This window comes from Chiloscyllium punctatum, chromosome 10, assembly GCF_047496795.1.
Source record: "Chiloscyllium punctatum isolate Juve2018m chromosome 10, sChiPun1.3, whole genome shotgun sequence".
Lineage (NCBI taxonomy): Eukaryota > Metazoa > Chordata > Chondrichthyes > Orectolobiformes > Hemiscylliidae > Chiloscyllium > Chiloscyllium punctatum.
The window spans coordinates 55,986,877-56,002,940 of record NC_092748.1 but is presented as its reverse complement, the minus strand read 5'-3'; the positions used below and the strand labels follow the sequence as shown (position 1 = coordinate 56,002,940).

Here is a 16,064-nt window from a genome sequence, read left to right as displayed (position 1 = left end):
TTTTGTTAAGTAAACTGCTTCCAAACACTTCTGAAAACCAAGATGCAATAGTCAAGACGCTAATTAAGGAAGAGATGGCATGAATTCAATCTACACTAACTATTCACATCTGGAAATTAAGATCCTGAACTAAAGGGCTGACTTTGCTCATTATACTACCTCAAACGCACAGACTACTGTTTTGCTACTTTTACAAGTTTTTTTCACAAACCCAGAAACAAAAACCAAGCTGCATAAATAAGAATTAAAGCTCTGGCATAATGTATATTAAAAAGGGCAATCACCTTGCTTCTGACCCATTTCAGTGTTTGCCATTCCTTATCATGAAATGCTTCCACTCATAAATCTATGAGAAATACTTCTTTAATAATTTTTTTATGGGAAGGGATGTGCAGGAGGTAGCCAGTGACTTGCTGGAGGGAAAATAAGAACAGCAGGCAGCAAGCCATTGAGAAAAATGGCCATGTGGTAAATCTGCTTTTGGAACATCACTCGCCTGTATTGGCTTTGATCTTTTGACAAACACAGACAACAGTACAGAGTAGTATTTTTTAATGCTCCGATTGAACAAACCACAACAGATTTCACAAACTAAGCTTGTTTTGTCGTAGTTAAGATCAGTAGTTATTTTAGTGAAATTCATGTTTAATTTTTATTGATAATTTCTTTTGAATCGGCCATAAGCTAATCGGCACTATAACTGGTCCAAAGTAAAGATGGGGCATCTGCAACAAGCAAATCATAGACGGCATCTTCTGAAAGTCTGCCTACTATTAGGGTCTGGAAGTAGTATTGCTGCACAATTACAGCCAGCAATTTCCACCAGTAATCATCTCTACACAGGTGCGAGATGCTTTCAGTAAAAGGAATCTGTCTCATTACCTGAGATAGACCGATGTATGTTTATAAATATCTCTTTCATATCCATATAAAAACATAAAAAAAGCACCAAAACACGGAAAAAGGTACTGCAACAACACAGCTTACAATATATCAATTGAGGCCAGGTAACAATAGGTTCTTATATGTCGGTTAAATTATGAACACTGAAGAGCAGATAGGTAGATTAATACATATTCACTTATTTAACACTGCTCCTCTTGTGGGTAGGCAGCTTACTCTACCATTTGTGTACTATATTCTAAACTATAGCAATTACTTTTCATTATTTCAAGCAAGCGTGCAATTAAGAAATATTCTATGGTCCTACATATTTCTATAGTTTTCATTTATTTTAATCATAATTAGATAGTCTCTCCAGATGCACATTCTAAATATTCATACATTCAGGCACAAATGAATAAATTATGTAGATGAGAGTACTTTTATTCTTCATTATTCTGGATTCCTTTAATGGAAAAAGTGGAAGAAGAAACTTCATGAAATTAATGGACCAGAAAATAATATAATTCTTACTCAAGTAAATCAGTATGATACACTTACATTTATATACATTTAATCAGACCTTTTAAAAATTATTTGAGATATAGTATGACATAAGGCAAAGTACAATTCAAAATTCTATATGAGGAACATTTGTGATTAGGTTTTACAAAGACCAATAATCAGATTGAGACTTATTTTTGAAATTCCAATTTCTTCTACACAAGAGATCTGTAAGAGACTCACCATTTATTCTTCTTTCTGATGTAGTCTTTCTCAGACAGGTTAACCAAATAAATCATTGGTTTTGATGTCAAAAGTAAATGTTTATTCAATACATCAATCTGAGAAAGAATGCAAAAGCTCAACATTAGAACAAAAATTGTATGTAGTTTGGGTATTCTTAAAAATTGGCAGAAACCAAAATGCCTTTCAATTTAAGCAGCTTTAACCTCACTCCACAGAAACGCGAGCCATCTCAAATAATCAAGAGACTGAATGGCTCCCTCTGACCCAAAGAAAAATGTTGAATTATGCAACAGTCTTTACAACCTAATTACAAGATTTCTACATGGTAAAGTGACATCTAAGAGATTAAAGAAACAAGGCAACAGATATTAATAAATCCAAGTGTACATCAAAGTCTTACCTCTTTGTCATTCCAGTCATGATAGAAGCGTACATGTTTCGTTTCATCGATAACCCAATTCTTGACTTTGCACATTATGTCCTGTAAAGATTCAAGAGAAAAGCAGGGGCATTACAATATTTTAAAAAGGTAAATCGACACAATAGGAACTGGATAGTTAATCAAGTTGTTAAAAAGCAGCCAAGTGCAATTCATTTTAAAACAGAAATTTTAAGAACGGGGGAAAAAAACACAACTTACAGCTAATGTTAATTTTTAGATTATATAAACATCATATTATGTGCTTCTTGCCCTGAAATATGCCATTAATACTGATTGTATAAGAAAGCCACACAGGAACCAGAAAAAGGAGTGAGGAAAGTAAAGCAAGAAGTTTATTTTAAATAAAACATTAATATATTTATCTAACCTTACAAATGAGTCAAACGGGTGCAAAGCATCTCCTCTATTTTTGTGTTTTTGCCAACACCTCCCCCTTCCAAAAAATGAACGGGGGGGAAAAAAAACCGCTTCAATTCCACAATAGTAACAGAATCATGCTGGTGACCTCCAACCAGCTGCATTCAGTTTCAGAACATCTTTCTCAACAGGAATTCTAAAGGGTTTCTAGTCATCAAGCTTGTGTGCATTCAGAAGGAGCAACTGCAGGAAGAGACAACTTGCTTTGTTTCTCTGTCCTTTCCTTAAAGAAAGATTAATCATCTGTGAAATGGAAACGGCAAACAGCAAGTGACACAAACTGAACCCTTCAAGCTTTTCCTTATCCATTTCATTGCTCTGAATCAGGAGCTGCGTGTGGCATGATTCTCTTCACAGGCAGGTGTTAATAAAAGACACACCAGCCTAAAAGGTCAAACTCAATTCTTGCATTTAGAAGGATGCATGGTCTGCTTTCCTTAAACACAATTTTAAACTTAAAACCTTTAGCCAAACGAAAATACAAACTACACCAAACATGAAAATTTATGATGGCCAATTTATGGACACATTCTAAGGTAAATTCTATAAGAAGTCGACAATGCTCCCTTACACGTGGTTTCTCTTACAAAAATATCAGAGATTGCACAATAGTGTAATAATGAGTTTCAAAACTATAAGATGTCATTGTGGCTCATGAAAACTACACCAATATGGAAAGGACAATTATTGCATTTTTCAGCATCCAAAAAATGGAAAAAGTAAATGCAAAGTCAATCACTTGCAGACAGGTCTCCATCAAGACTGAGTTGATGTAAAAATTCATTATCATTTTATCACAACAAGCAAAATCCAATTCAGTTTCAAGAAAAAAGACAGACTCCTTTACCATCAACCAAGATTATGGTAGTTAACAAGAGAAAATGTATGTCTACAAAACCTAATAGATTTTCTTTGCTCTCTCAGTCCCTTTTCACAAGAATTACATGCCTAATTAATTGAGTTTAAGAATTAAAATTTCTACTTTTTTTAAACTTAATAACATGACACAAAGCAATCATGCATGCATAAGAATGTAAAAATGTTGGACATAATGTTTACAAACTATTATTTAAACCTTAAAAAGGCTTTCAGGAGATTTCACTTGGCATCTTTACATCAACCTTTGACAAGTGATGTAGCCCATTTTTATTCATTGCCTAAAATTGTCAGCAATTATGTGCGTCACTGGCCACCTGCAAATTCTGAATGCCTGCTCCAGCCATCATTGCAAAAACCAATGTCAGGAGGATTAATCTAAGAAAACACCGAGTCCGTTAATGGTTTCAGCAGGTGAAATTGCCCAGATGGTTAATACAACAAATAGGCACAACAGTTTCGCCAAAACAGATGGCAGACAAAATAATAAAGTCTGCTAAAGTTTTGGCCTGTCTAACAAACAGACATAATCATCTTGCATTAAAAAAAAATCAGAAATTGATATTAGTTTTCCTATCACATCATGGATCTAAGCAATGCGTTTAAAGATTTCTGTCGTGTTCAAGACATATGAAAAGGCTGTGCAAGTACTTCCATTCGTCTAGCATTCTGACCCTAGGTTAGCTACTGAATGAATTACTCAGTGCTAATGATGTCTACAATTCTTGGCATCAGACTTATAATTTATATACCAAAATATCACATTAAACTCAGCCCTTTAATATATTTGTCAGTGAACAGTCCAAGGATAACCAGCAGAAAGGAGACTTCAACAGTAAGTTTCAAATACTTCACGAGGTTATAGGGAAACATTTTTTAAAAAAATACTTACATATTCAGGTTTTAGTTTTTTGTCACCCCCCCTTACTGCCACTTTCTCTAGTTTGTCAATGATGGGTGTAATTAGCTCTTCATCCTTTAGTCTCAGTTCTTCATGAATAATTTCAATATCCCGAACAGGATCCACATTCCCTTCAATGTGAACAATTTCATCATCTTCAAAAGCTCCTGAAAGAGACATTGTGAAATTTTAAAATATGATTTGTTATTAAAAAGTTAAAGATACTCTATTGAACGGAATCTCTCAATTCTATCTAGACTGCAGTGACAGAAATTGCTAACAAATTGAAGAAAGCAATGGTATGTATGCAGCATATTGAATATCGCTTTTAATTCTGAACTCAACCATTCTTGTTTCAATGAGAAATTAAGTACAAATTTCAAAATAGCTGAATTCATCTGCCACAGCTCTTCTCAGAATCAATCTATTTTATCATTCGGGCTCCGACGGTGATTAGATAATGAACCACTCAGACACACAATTTACACAGCAGCTAATTTCATCGTCCTGATTCCAGGGTATAGATTTTAGGGGGCCATGAAAAGAGCAGATGAAGGCGCATTTGTCATATGTGAGTGACAACTATTCACACAGTTTGAAGAAATGGTACTGGCCCTTATTAGGTACACATGCTATTATCACATATTTAAAGTACAGTTAGGGCCATAATTTTAAATTGCCAACTGGAAACATAAGGGTAAAACAACCAGATATTACTGGAGTATGTGTACTGACTCATGCCCTTCCATGTCATTTTTATTCAGCTTATGCAAAACAAACTGCATGAATGTGATTCCAAAGAGCCGCAACTATAAATTACCACAGTCAAAGAAAGCCATAAAAATCAGGCAACTATCAAGCAATGAAATATCAGTTTAATATAGACAGCAATTGCTGGACAGTTATTCTGAAAAGAATAGACTGCAGAGAACATAAAGGCCACCCTCACAAGTCAAGTATAATGATTCATTACTACAAAAGGTTACCGCATATTATGGATTTTTCTAAGTCAGTTGCAATTGATAAGAGTGGAACATCACTGCCTTATTTTTTTTTCTACAGTTGACTTTCACTGTTGTACGTTTTTGAGAATTAGAGTCAAAATCTCGAGTAGAAAACTGTCATTCTCAATTTTTAAAAAACCATTAGCTTTAGCAGAACAAGCCTATAATTTCATAGGAATACATGTATTAACAGTTCATTTGCAGTTTTGTTAATATGCTGGTGAAATGGCTACAGACAGTCATGTTCACGTGATTAATGAGATAGTAGAAGGTCACAACCACGTATGGAAGATAACTGATAAGCCAAATAAGTTGGCTTTTATGATGAAGTAATTAGGCAAAATAAATTACATATTTGCCTATAGAATACAAATTCAGCATTTACTTCGCAACTTTACTATATGTAACCATCTAAGCATAAATGATTAATGTGCAGAAAATTTGTATTTCTGAATAGAGGCATAACAGAGTATATTTTCTAGTGTTAATAATTTTTAAGTCTGGGGCATGACACAGCAAGTTTCATTCAGCAACTTCAGACTATTGTTGATCATTCCTAATGATAACTGATGTAAAGGTCCTGATCGATATTGAACTTGGAGCCGAACTTGCACAAAAAAACACAAGAATAAAAAATTGCATTTACACAGCCTTCAAAAGGACTACTATTAAAAGTTCAGTCAATCTTTAGGTTGATCATCGATGTTCCTAGTTTAGAAATAATTTAGTAATGTTTCTAGGGGCAAAATAAGTATTCAGATGGGAAAGAAGCAATCTCACTTATCGATGGCTTATCAAGTGCATCTGTGATTATAGAGGTGATTGCTAGAAGGGGCACTTTGCCTGGCATTTCACAGCACATTTTCTAGAGGACATTTATGCTTCAAGCCAGGTGGGTAACAGAGAATGGGTACAAAAGCTATACAACCTACACACAAACACAGAGGCAGAATGAAAAGTTACACCCTAAAGAAGCTGCCATAAATACATGGCATTAATTGTTCCATGTCTAAAATTGACAATGGCATACCACATCCATGCAACTTAAGAGGATGGATTGTTTATGATGCCCATATTCTAAATGGACATTAGATTATAACATAGTAGATATTAGATATAAATACAGAAATAATCTTAGTACTGGAAAAAACATTGAAACACAGGGATAAGTAGGTAGCCCATAACAACATGTAGTCTTTACAGCTGGGAAAAAAAAGAGCAATAAGCGACAGGCCATTGTTATAACACATCGATCCTTCTTATATGTGCAAATTGTGCCTGCAGAGAAGCAAATGCAACAACATCGTTTTAAAAAGGTGGGCGGAGCTAGACCAGGTGTATTAGTTGTAGGCAGCACCTTAAAATTAGTGAGACTACAGGAATGCATGTGTTAGCTCATGGTCAGGATAGATTTGCTGGAGGCAAATTACATCTGACACGTTTAAGTCTTTTTTCCCTGAGGATGTAAACAACTGGATGAAGAGATGTGTCACAGATTTCACAACACAGCCAAAAAGGAAGCATGTGTTATATGGGGAAATGTGTCAGAAATGGATAAAAAGTTTGTCAATTCATAGATAACAAAAAAAAATCAAGTTACGTTAAATGGTATTGCTCAGCCTGGAAAATACCCAGAAATATTGTAACCTATGAGTTAGCATTATGATCATTTCAGCTAATTTAGATTAAGGCATAAGAATAAAATCTAAAATTTATGGCTAATTGAAAATAGTTTGGTAAGTTTATAATATGTGGCAGGAAAGTATTAACATGTCAGAAAAAGCAGATAAATGAAAACTTCAAAAGTGATGGAAGAGATCTGAGAAGTAATACAGAACAAACAGTGGGACTAACCTTTAAAGAAAAGGCACTTAAGAGTTACTTAACCAAAGATACTCGAGGGTTTCAAGTATCTAATGCATTGGAAAGCAAGTTAAAGGTAGTTGATGACATTAACAAAAATTGGATAACGTCTTTCATTTGATAAATAAGGGCACATTGTGACATTTGCACAAAACGTGGCAAAAGCTGCAATCAGGAATACTATACAATTCTTAGTACACTAACGTAGAAAGGACATTAAAGAACATATGGCTTACATTTTTCAGAAAAATATCCAGAATTGGAAAATCAAGAATGCTATTTTCAGTGATGAGCATTTAATAACATCTCTAAAACTATACATATTTTAGGTAGTGACAACAGGAAAAGACTTCTGCGAAATGAATGACAGTATTAGGCAAGAACTTTCAAAAGCTGATTGGAGGCAGACGTTCGCAAATAAAAGGATGGCTGGAAAATGGGAAGAAATGAGATAACGAGAATCCAGAGAAAGTATATTCCTGTTAGGGTGAAAGGAAAGGCTGGTAGGTATAGGGAATGACTGAAGAAATAGTGTGGAGAAAGTGAGGACTGCAGATGCTGGAGATCAGAGCTGAAAATGTGTTGCTGGAAAAGTGCAGAAGTTCAGGCAGCATCCAAGGAACAGGAGAATCGACGATTCGGGCATCAGCCCTTCTTCAGGAATGAGGAAAGTGTGTCCAGCAGGCTAAGAAAAAAGGTAGGGAGGAGGGATTTGGGGGAGGGGTGTTGGGAATGCGATAGGTGGAAGGAGGTCAAGGTGAGGGTGATAGGCCGGAGTCGGGGTGGGGGCGGAGAGGTCAGGAAGAAGATTGCAGGTTTGGAAGGTGGTGCTGAGTTCGAGGGTTGGGCACTGAGACAAGGTGGGGGGAGGGGAAATGAGGAATCTGGAGAAATCTGAGTGCATCCCTTGTGGTTGGAGGGTTCCCAGGCGGAAGATGAGGCACTCTTCCTCCAACCGTCGTGTTGCCATGGTCTGGCGATGGAGGAGTTCAAGGACCTGCATGTCCTTGGTGGAGTGGGAGGGGGAGTTGAAGTGTTGGGCTACGGGGTGGTTGGGTTGGTTGGTCCGGGTGTCCCAGAGGTGTTCTCTGAAACGTTCCGCAAGTAGGCGGCCTGTCTCCCCAATATAGACGAGACCACATCGGGTGCAGCGGATGCAATAGATGATATGTGTGGAGGTGCAGGTGAATTTGGGGTGGATATGGAAGTGTCCCTTGGGGCCTTGGAGGGAGGTAAGGGGTGGCGGGGGGGGGGGGGGGGGTAGGTGTGGGTGCAAGTTTTGCATTTCTTGCGGTTGCAGGGGAAGGTGCCGGGAGTGGAGGTTGGGTTGGTGGGGTGTATGGACCTAACGAGGGAGTCACTGAGGGAGTGGTCTTTTCGGAACGCTGATAGGGGAGGGAAATATGTCCCTGGTGGTGGGGTCCGTTTGGAGGTGGCAGAAATGACGGCGGATGATACTGACTGAACTGGTCCTCACCGTGAACAACTTCTCTTTCCAATCTTCCCACTTCCTCCAAACCAAAGGAGTAGCCATGGGCACCCGCATGGGCCCCAGCTATGCCTGCCTCTTCGTAGGATATGTGGAACAGTCCATCTTCCGCAGCTACACTGGCCCCACCCCCCACCTTTTCCTCTGCTACATCGATGACTGTATCGGCGCTGCCTCGTGCTCCCACGAGGAAGCTGAACAGTTCATCCACTTTACCAATACTTTCCATCCCGACCTCAAATTCACCTGGACCGTCTCAGACTCCTCCCTCCCCTTCCTAGACCTTTCCATTTCCATCTCGGGTGACCGAATCGACACGGACATTTATTATAAACCAACCGACTCACACAGCTACCTAGACTACACCTCCTCCCACCCTGCCCCCTGTAAAAATGCCATCCCATATTCCCAATTCCTTCGTCTCCGCCGCATCTGCTCCCAGGAAGACCAGTTCCAAAACTGTACAACCCAGATGGCCTCCTTCTTCAAGGACTGCAATTTCCCCCAGACGTAGTCGACGAAGCCCTCCACCGCATCTCTTCCACTTCCCGCTCCTCCGCCCTTGAGCCCCGCCCGTCCAACCGCCACCAGGACAGAACTCCACTGGTCCTCACCTACCACCCCACCAACCTCCATGTCCAACGTATCATCCGCCGTCATTTCCGCCACCTCCAAACAGACCCCACCACCAAGGACATATTTCCCTCTCCTCCCCTATCAGCGTTCCGAAAAGACCACTCCCTCCGTGACTCCCTCGTCAGGTCCACACCCCCCGATCAAGCCAACCTCCATTCCCGGCACCTTCCCCTGCAACCGCAAGAAATGCGAAACTTGCACCCACACCTCCCCCCTTACCTCCCTCCAAGGCCCCAAGGGACACTTCCATATCCGCCACAAATTCACCTGCACCTCCACAAACATCATCCGCTGCACCCGATGTGGTCTCGTCTATATTGGGGAGACAGGCCGCCTACTTGCGGAACGTTTCAGACACAGAAAATGGGGAGATAGTAAATGAGTATTTTGCATCAGTATTTACTGTGGATATACTGTATCCACAGTATATCTGAGGAAGATATAGAATGTAGGGAAATAGATGGTGACATCTTGCAAAATGTCCAGATTACAGAGGAGGAAGTGCTGGATGTCTTGAAACACAAAGGTAGATAAATCCCCAGGACCTGATTCAGGTGTACCCGAGAACTCTGTGGGAAGCTAGAGAAGTGATTGCTGGGCCTCTTGCTGAGATATTTGTATCATCGATAGCCACAGGTGAGATGCCAGAAGACTGGAGGTTGGCTAACATGGTGCCACTGCTTAAAAAGGGTGGTAAGGACAAGCCAGGGAACTACAGACCAGTGAGCAGGACATCGGTGGTGAGAAAGTTGTTGGAGGGAAACCTGAGGGACAGGATGTACATGTATTTGGAAAGGCAAGGACTGATTAGGGATAGTCAACATGGGTTTGTGCATGGCAAATTATGTCTCACAAACTTTGAGTTTTTTGAAGTAACAAAGAGGATTGATGAGGGTAGAGCGCTAGATGTGATCTATATGGACTTCAGTAAGGCGTTTGACAAGGTTCCTCATGGGAGATTGGTTAGCAAGGTTAGATCTCATGAAATACAGGGAGAACTAGCGATTTGGATACAGAACTGGCTCCAAGGTAGAAGACAGAGGGTGGTGATGGTGGAGGGTTGTTTTTCAGGCTGGAAGCCTGTGACCAGTGGAGTGCCACAAGGATCGGTGCTGGGCCCTCTACTTTTTGTCATTTACATAAATGATTTGGATGCGAACATAAAAGAGGTACAATTAGTAAGTTTGCAGATTACACCAAAATTGGAGGTATAGTGGACAGCGAAGAGGGTTACCTCAGATTACAACAGGATCTGGACCAGATGGGCCAATGGGCTGAGAAGTGGCAGATGGAATTTAATTCAGATAAATGCGAGGTGCTGCATTTTGGGAAAGCAAATCTTAGTAGGACTTATACACTTAACAGTAAGGTCCTATGGAATGTCACTGAACAAAGAGACCTTGGAGTGCAGGTTCATAGTTCCTTGAAAGTGGAGTCACAGATAGATAGGAAAGTGAAGGCGACGTTTGGTATGCTTTCCTTTATTGGTCAGGGTATTGATTACAGGAGTTGGGAGATCATGTTGCGGCTGTACAGGACATTGATTAGGCCACTGTTGGAATACTGCATGCAATTCTGGTGTCCTTCTTATCGGAAAGATGTTGTGAAACTTGAAAGGGTTCAGAAAAGATTTACTAGGTTGTTACCAGGGTTGGAGAATTTGAGCTATTTTGGTGGTGGTGGGGGTGGGTTGGGGGGGGGGGGGGGGGGGGGGGGGGGGCATTGCACAGGCCGGGGCTGTTTTACCTGGAGTGTTGGAGACTGAGAGGTGACCTTATAGAGGTTTATAAAATCATGAGTAGCATGGATAGGATAAATAGACAAAATCTTTTCCCTGGGGTGGGGGAGTCCAGAACTAGAGAGCATAGATTTAGGGTGAGAGGGGAAAGATATAAAAGAGACCTAAGGGGCAACTTTTTCACACAGAGTGGTATGCGTATGGCATGAGCTGCCAGAGGATGTGGTGGAGGCTGGTACAATTGCAACATTTAAGAGGCACTTGGATGGGTATATGAATAGGAAGGATTTGTAGGGATATGGGCCGGGTGCTGGCAGGTGGGACTAGATTGGGTTGGGATATCTGGTCGGCATGGACCGAAGGGTCTGTTTCCATGCTGTACATCTCTATGTCAAGGGGCTCTTATTAAAATTAGTAGCTGCTTTCTTTGTTATGCTTTGCATACCATAAACCAAAATACCAGGTTTTTCAGAGAATTAAATGCTTTAGCAAAGATCGATGAGTCAAAACACAGATCACATCATCATTTGAACAAATATTTGAAGGAGAAAGGTATAAAGGCAATGCGAATGGTGAGGGAGAATATTAATGTCAATAAACAATCAAACTCCCAGACATTATCTTAAAGAATAACACTACAAGGCTTCCTATTTTAAACCAAAGCTTTTACTGTCTAAGACTTAAACAAAGTAAATACTAATTTACAAAGTATTCATTCCTTAAACCAAAAGTCTCAATAGATCACTCCCCATTCCATTTTATCCACAAACAACTTATTTTGAACTTTCCTGGATCCTTAAGGCTTTTTCACTTCCCCTGGGAGCAATCCATATGTGCAAAACATTTACTTTGATTTGCCTCTGTGTTTCTGTTACTCTTTGAAGTTTGAGTGTTCTTGGGGTCCTTCCATCAGCATTTAACTAAGTAAACCTCTACCTTTAATGTTTGCACACACACCCGTACACAAGCAAGGCCTTCACTGTCTTCTTGCTTGGTGGTCTCTAACTACTGTCTGTAGCCCCTCTCGGTCCACTTCCAAGCTGTTTCCGCATCAGAATTAAATTTGTGTTGTTTGTGTGAAAGCACCCAGATAAACCTAAAACCAAAAAAAATTACCCCCTCTCTAATCTCTGTGACAATGTAGGTTATTTAGAATGTTTAAGTTAGAAATTTCACTTAATTTCTTAATCTTCCAAACATGCATTTGATCAGAAAATTATGTAGACATTTGAATACTTTGATTTGCTTCTCAATTCCTCTCTGAGCTGGGAAATTGCATTAAGAATTTGTAGTGATTGGAATAAGATTGGAGTTGTTAACCTGGGCGAGTCAGGGAGCCATGGCTGACATAGTGCCTCGAAGACATCTGGTCAGAGTCCATGTACTATGTATGTGTAAATAAAGAATGACTTGGTGACAGGATACCTGCCTCTATATTAGAATTTAAGCCAATTGTGAAGGCACCTGTTTACATCTCTTCTCCAAGGAATTGAAAGATAAATAATTCAAAGAGAGTTGCATTTTCCCATATTTCTAACTGTCATCATATTAACTGAACACAGGACAACCCATGAACTGAAATTACTTTAGGTCTGTCTATCATACTTTCAAACTGAGGCTGTTTCATGCACTTCAAATTCAATTGAATTCCTAAGCTAACTAAAAGGTATGCTCCTAAAACATATGAAACCTGAAGTTGGACATTTTTACAACAATGGGAAGTACCTTGCATCAACCAAAATAAAAGACAATACGTTAATGATTTTCTGTGTGGTGCGTTCATTTAGCAAGTAACCACAACCATAGCACATCCATTTTTGAAGGACTTGAGAGGCAATCTTTTAAAAAAAAGATAGAGGGTTGTTCGCACATGGAATGAACTTCCTGAGGAAGTGGTGGATGTGGGTACAACTACAATATTTAAAAAACATTTGGATAGATACACGAATAGGAAAGGTTTGGTATGGACCAGGAGCAGGCAGGTGGGACTAGTATAGTTTGGATTTATGTTTGAAATGGACTGGTTGGACCAAAAGGTCTGTTTCTGTATTGTTTGTTTCTATGACTTCACACGAAAAATTTGCAAACTATCTGCAAATTATATGGTAACCTAATTACAAAAAGGATGCAGTACTGGATGACAACATGACTGTTATCAGTTATTCTTTTATTTTGAGAAATGCAGCAGTGTGATATTATCAGATACTGTGTCTTGCAGGGCAATTCTTGGAAACGAAAATGGTGGTGCATACAAATATGAAACAGATTTTCAGATTCAACAGCATTTGCTCCAGAAACTACAAAAGGCTTTTTTATAAATTTGTTCATTTAGTGGTATATGGATGCCGCTGTTGGGCCAGTATTTATTGACTGTCCTTAGTTGCCCTTGAGAAGGTGGTTGTGAGCCTCCTTGAACCGCTGCAGTCCACCTGCTGAAGATTGACCCACAATGTCATTAGGGAGGGAATTCCAGAATTTTGATCCAGCAACAGTGAAGAAATGGCGATACAGGTCATTCTCCTATAACATGCATTTTGTTAATGCAAACTTGCTGTAACATGATTGACAAATTGGGACACTGTTTCTAAAGCGCAAATTTAAAACATGTGTTGGCTACAACACATTTACAGCACTAACACAAGTGCTGTTTCTAAAGTACGATTTTTCTATGATGCAGGGTTGCACAACAACAAAAACTGTATATTTCCAAGTCAGGATGGTGAGTGACTTGGAGGGGAACTTAAAGGTGGTGATGTTCCCATATATTTGTTGCCCTTGTCCTTCTGGATGGAAATGGTCAAGGGTTTGGAAGGTGCTGCCTGAGGATCTTTAGTGAATTTTCTGAAGTGCATCTTGTAAATATTACACATTGCTGCTACTGAATAGTATCCAAAACACTGCTGATTTATGTTCATATTCTTTCACTGCCACCACTATCCTTATTTTACCTACCTCTACTGGAACAAATAATTCACTGAGATATAGCTCTGTGACTCTTAGATTTCATCTAATAAACTATTAGCGAGACGTAAACTTACACATCTGCACATCAACTGGTGCTACCGTTGCAGAGTAGATCTAATTCTGTGACTTATGTCTACAGATGCACACAGACAAAGAACAAGGATCCTTGCTGATTTTCCTTACCTTCTAACAAATGCATTGAAACCAAAAGCTTTGTTTCAACCACCAGCCAACATAGAACAATAATCTTGATCACTCTATTATGTACTGCATATGCTTACACAATTAACAGGGTTTCGGTTATTCCAGTTTCTTTTAAACAAAGATATTTCCTTTCCTGTTTATAATTGTGAATGGTTTGAGGGTTTAACAGAAAGGTGTTTAAAAATCTAACCAAACCTGCTCATAGAAATCATTCTGATTATTTGATATATATAGTGCTCATTCAGCTGGGTTTGTTAAATATGACAGCAGGCTCTCCCAGTGAAAAAGTAAACATACTGTCAGCACAGCATAAAAAGAAAACGGATTAGAAAATATGTACTGAAATTGTTGGCCTCTGCAAAGGTAATGGGGCCACTCCAATTGGTCAACTGCCCTGGATAACAGAGAAATCTATCAGATTTCCACTCAACTTTTTTCCATTAATTCTCTGCTAAGTTGTATACATAATCATACAATTCATTGAAATTTCCTTGCTACTAATTATAGAAGTTCAGAATTAAATGTGGGACAAGTGCCAATCGGCTGCCAGCACTTATAATACCACATAGTCTAACAAAAGTCATCTCTTTCTGAATGGGAATCAGAATCAGGAGAGAAAACGGAGCTAAAATGTACAATGACATAATAAACAGAAGAATCAACTTATGTTTCTTGAGGAGATCGCTTACTCGCCGGTACAGCAGGTCTTCAACCTCACTTGAATGCTGCCAAATACTTCTATGATACAATACAAGACACCAAACTGTAAGAAAGTAGAGAACTCTAAAACAAAAATCACTAAAGCAAACTACCACCTCTCAAAGTGCTGTTTACACCGCTGGTGGTTCAGCCAGTGGGAGTATTTATTTGTAGACAAACTGGAACACCGTTAAGCGTACAATCAGAGATTTGACCAGCAACAAGGATCTGATTGTCAATGGTCTTTACTTAAAAGACCAACGACAAGGGCCTGTCGACAACTGTGTAATTCACTCCCAGGTAATCGTTCAGTTTGTGGGCTGGAAAGGAAGATGTTGTCTTTACCGCCGTAGTAAGAAACACCCAAAGCCTGAAAAAAAAAAGACAATTACTTTTCCTTAACAGTTTATTTTCCCTCATCAGTTGCTGTCACTTGCTTTTAACCAAAAGTCAGAGACTTTATAAGTTGTGAACAAACCATCCTATGCCTCCTGCAGGCAAGTGAAAGTACCTGGAGAAGAGAGAAATTGCTGAATAGCAAGTCCTGGCAACCCAAACAGATCATTTCAATGAACCCTGCAAACAAAGACAACTGACCTGCCTTCAATTTTTTTCCCACCTATAACACTAATTTCTTTTATGTTTGTCTGTCTTCAAGTGTGTATGGGGAAGTTGTACAATGGGGTTGGAATCTCATCTACTTGAGTTAGAAGTTGATGGTTTATAACTGTTTACCTCTAGCTAGAATCTATTAATATTTGTAATAAAAAGTCATTCCTGTAAGTACAGAAACATTGTCAGTACTGACAGCTTGGTTACAAAAGACACGTAACTTCAGTAATTTCGTGAACTTTCATAAAATGTTTAACTTTTGTGACGACTCTGGGAACAACAGATTTCCTAATGAGGCATGACACTTGACATAGCATACACTGGGAAATCTAGATAATGTGGTCACAATCTTAGGCTAAGGGCCAATTATTTGGGACCAAGAGGAGGAGAAATCGCTTCAAAAGGATTGTGAATCTTTGGAATTTCTATCCTAGAGAGTTGGAGATGCTTCACTGTTGAAAGGATAGCTCAGACAACCAGATTTCTACTATCACAAGGAATCAAGGGTGACAGAGCGTCGACAGAAGGTGAAGCTGAAAATCAGCCATGATCCTAATGAATGATGGAGCAGGTTTGAAAGGATATAT

General features: G+C 39.2%; 1 protein-coding gene across 1 annotated transcript in view; it reads right to left on the bottom strand.

Annotated features, from left to right (window-relative positions):
- Positions 1-16,064, bottom strand: part of ola1 (Obg-like ATPase 1) — a 216,548-nt gene that overhangs the window by 91,039 nt on the left and 109,445 nt on the right. Inside the window, exons 5-7 of the mRNA XM_072579197.1 lie at positions 4,260-4,435; positions 2,033-2,113; positions 1,630-1,727 (exon numbers count right to left, since the gene is read on the bottom strand). Of these exons, the coding sequence (XP_072435298.1) occupies positions 1,630-1,727; positions 2,033-2,113; positions 4,260-4,435 (355 nt within the window). The remainder of the gene's footprint in view (positions 1-1,629; positions 1,728-2,032; positions 2,114-4,259; positions 4,436-16,064) is intronic.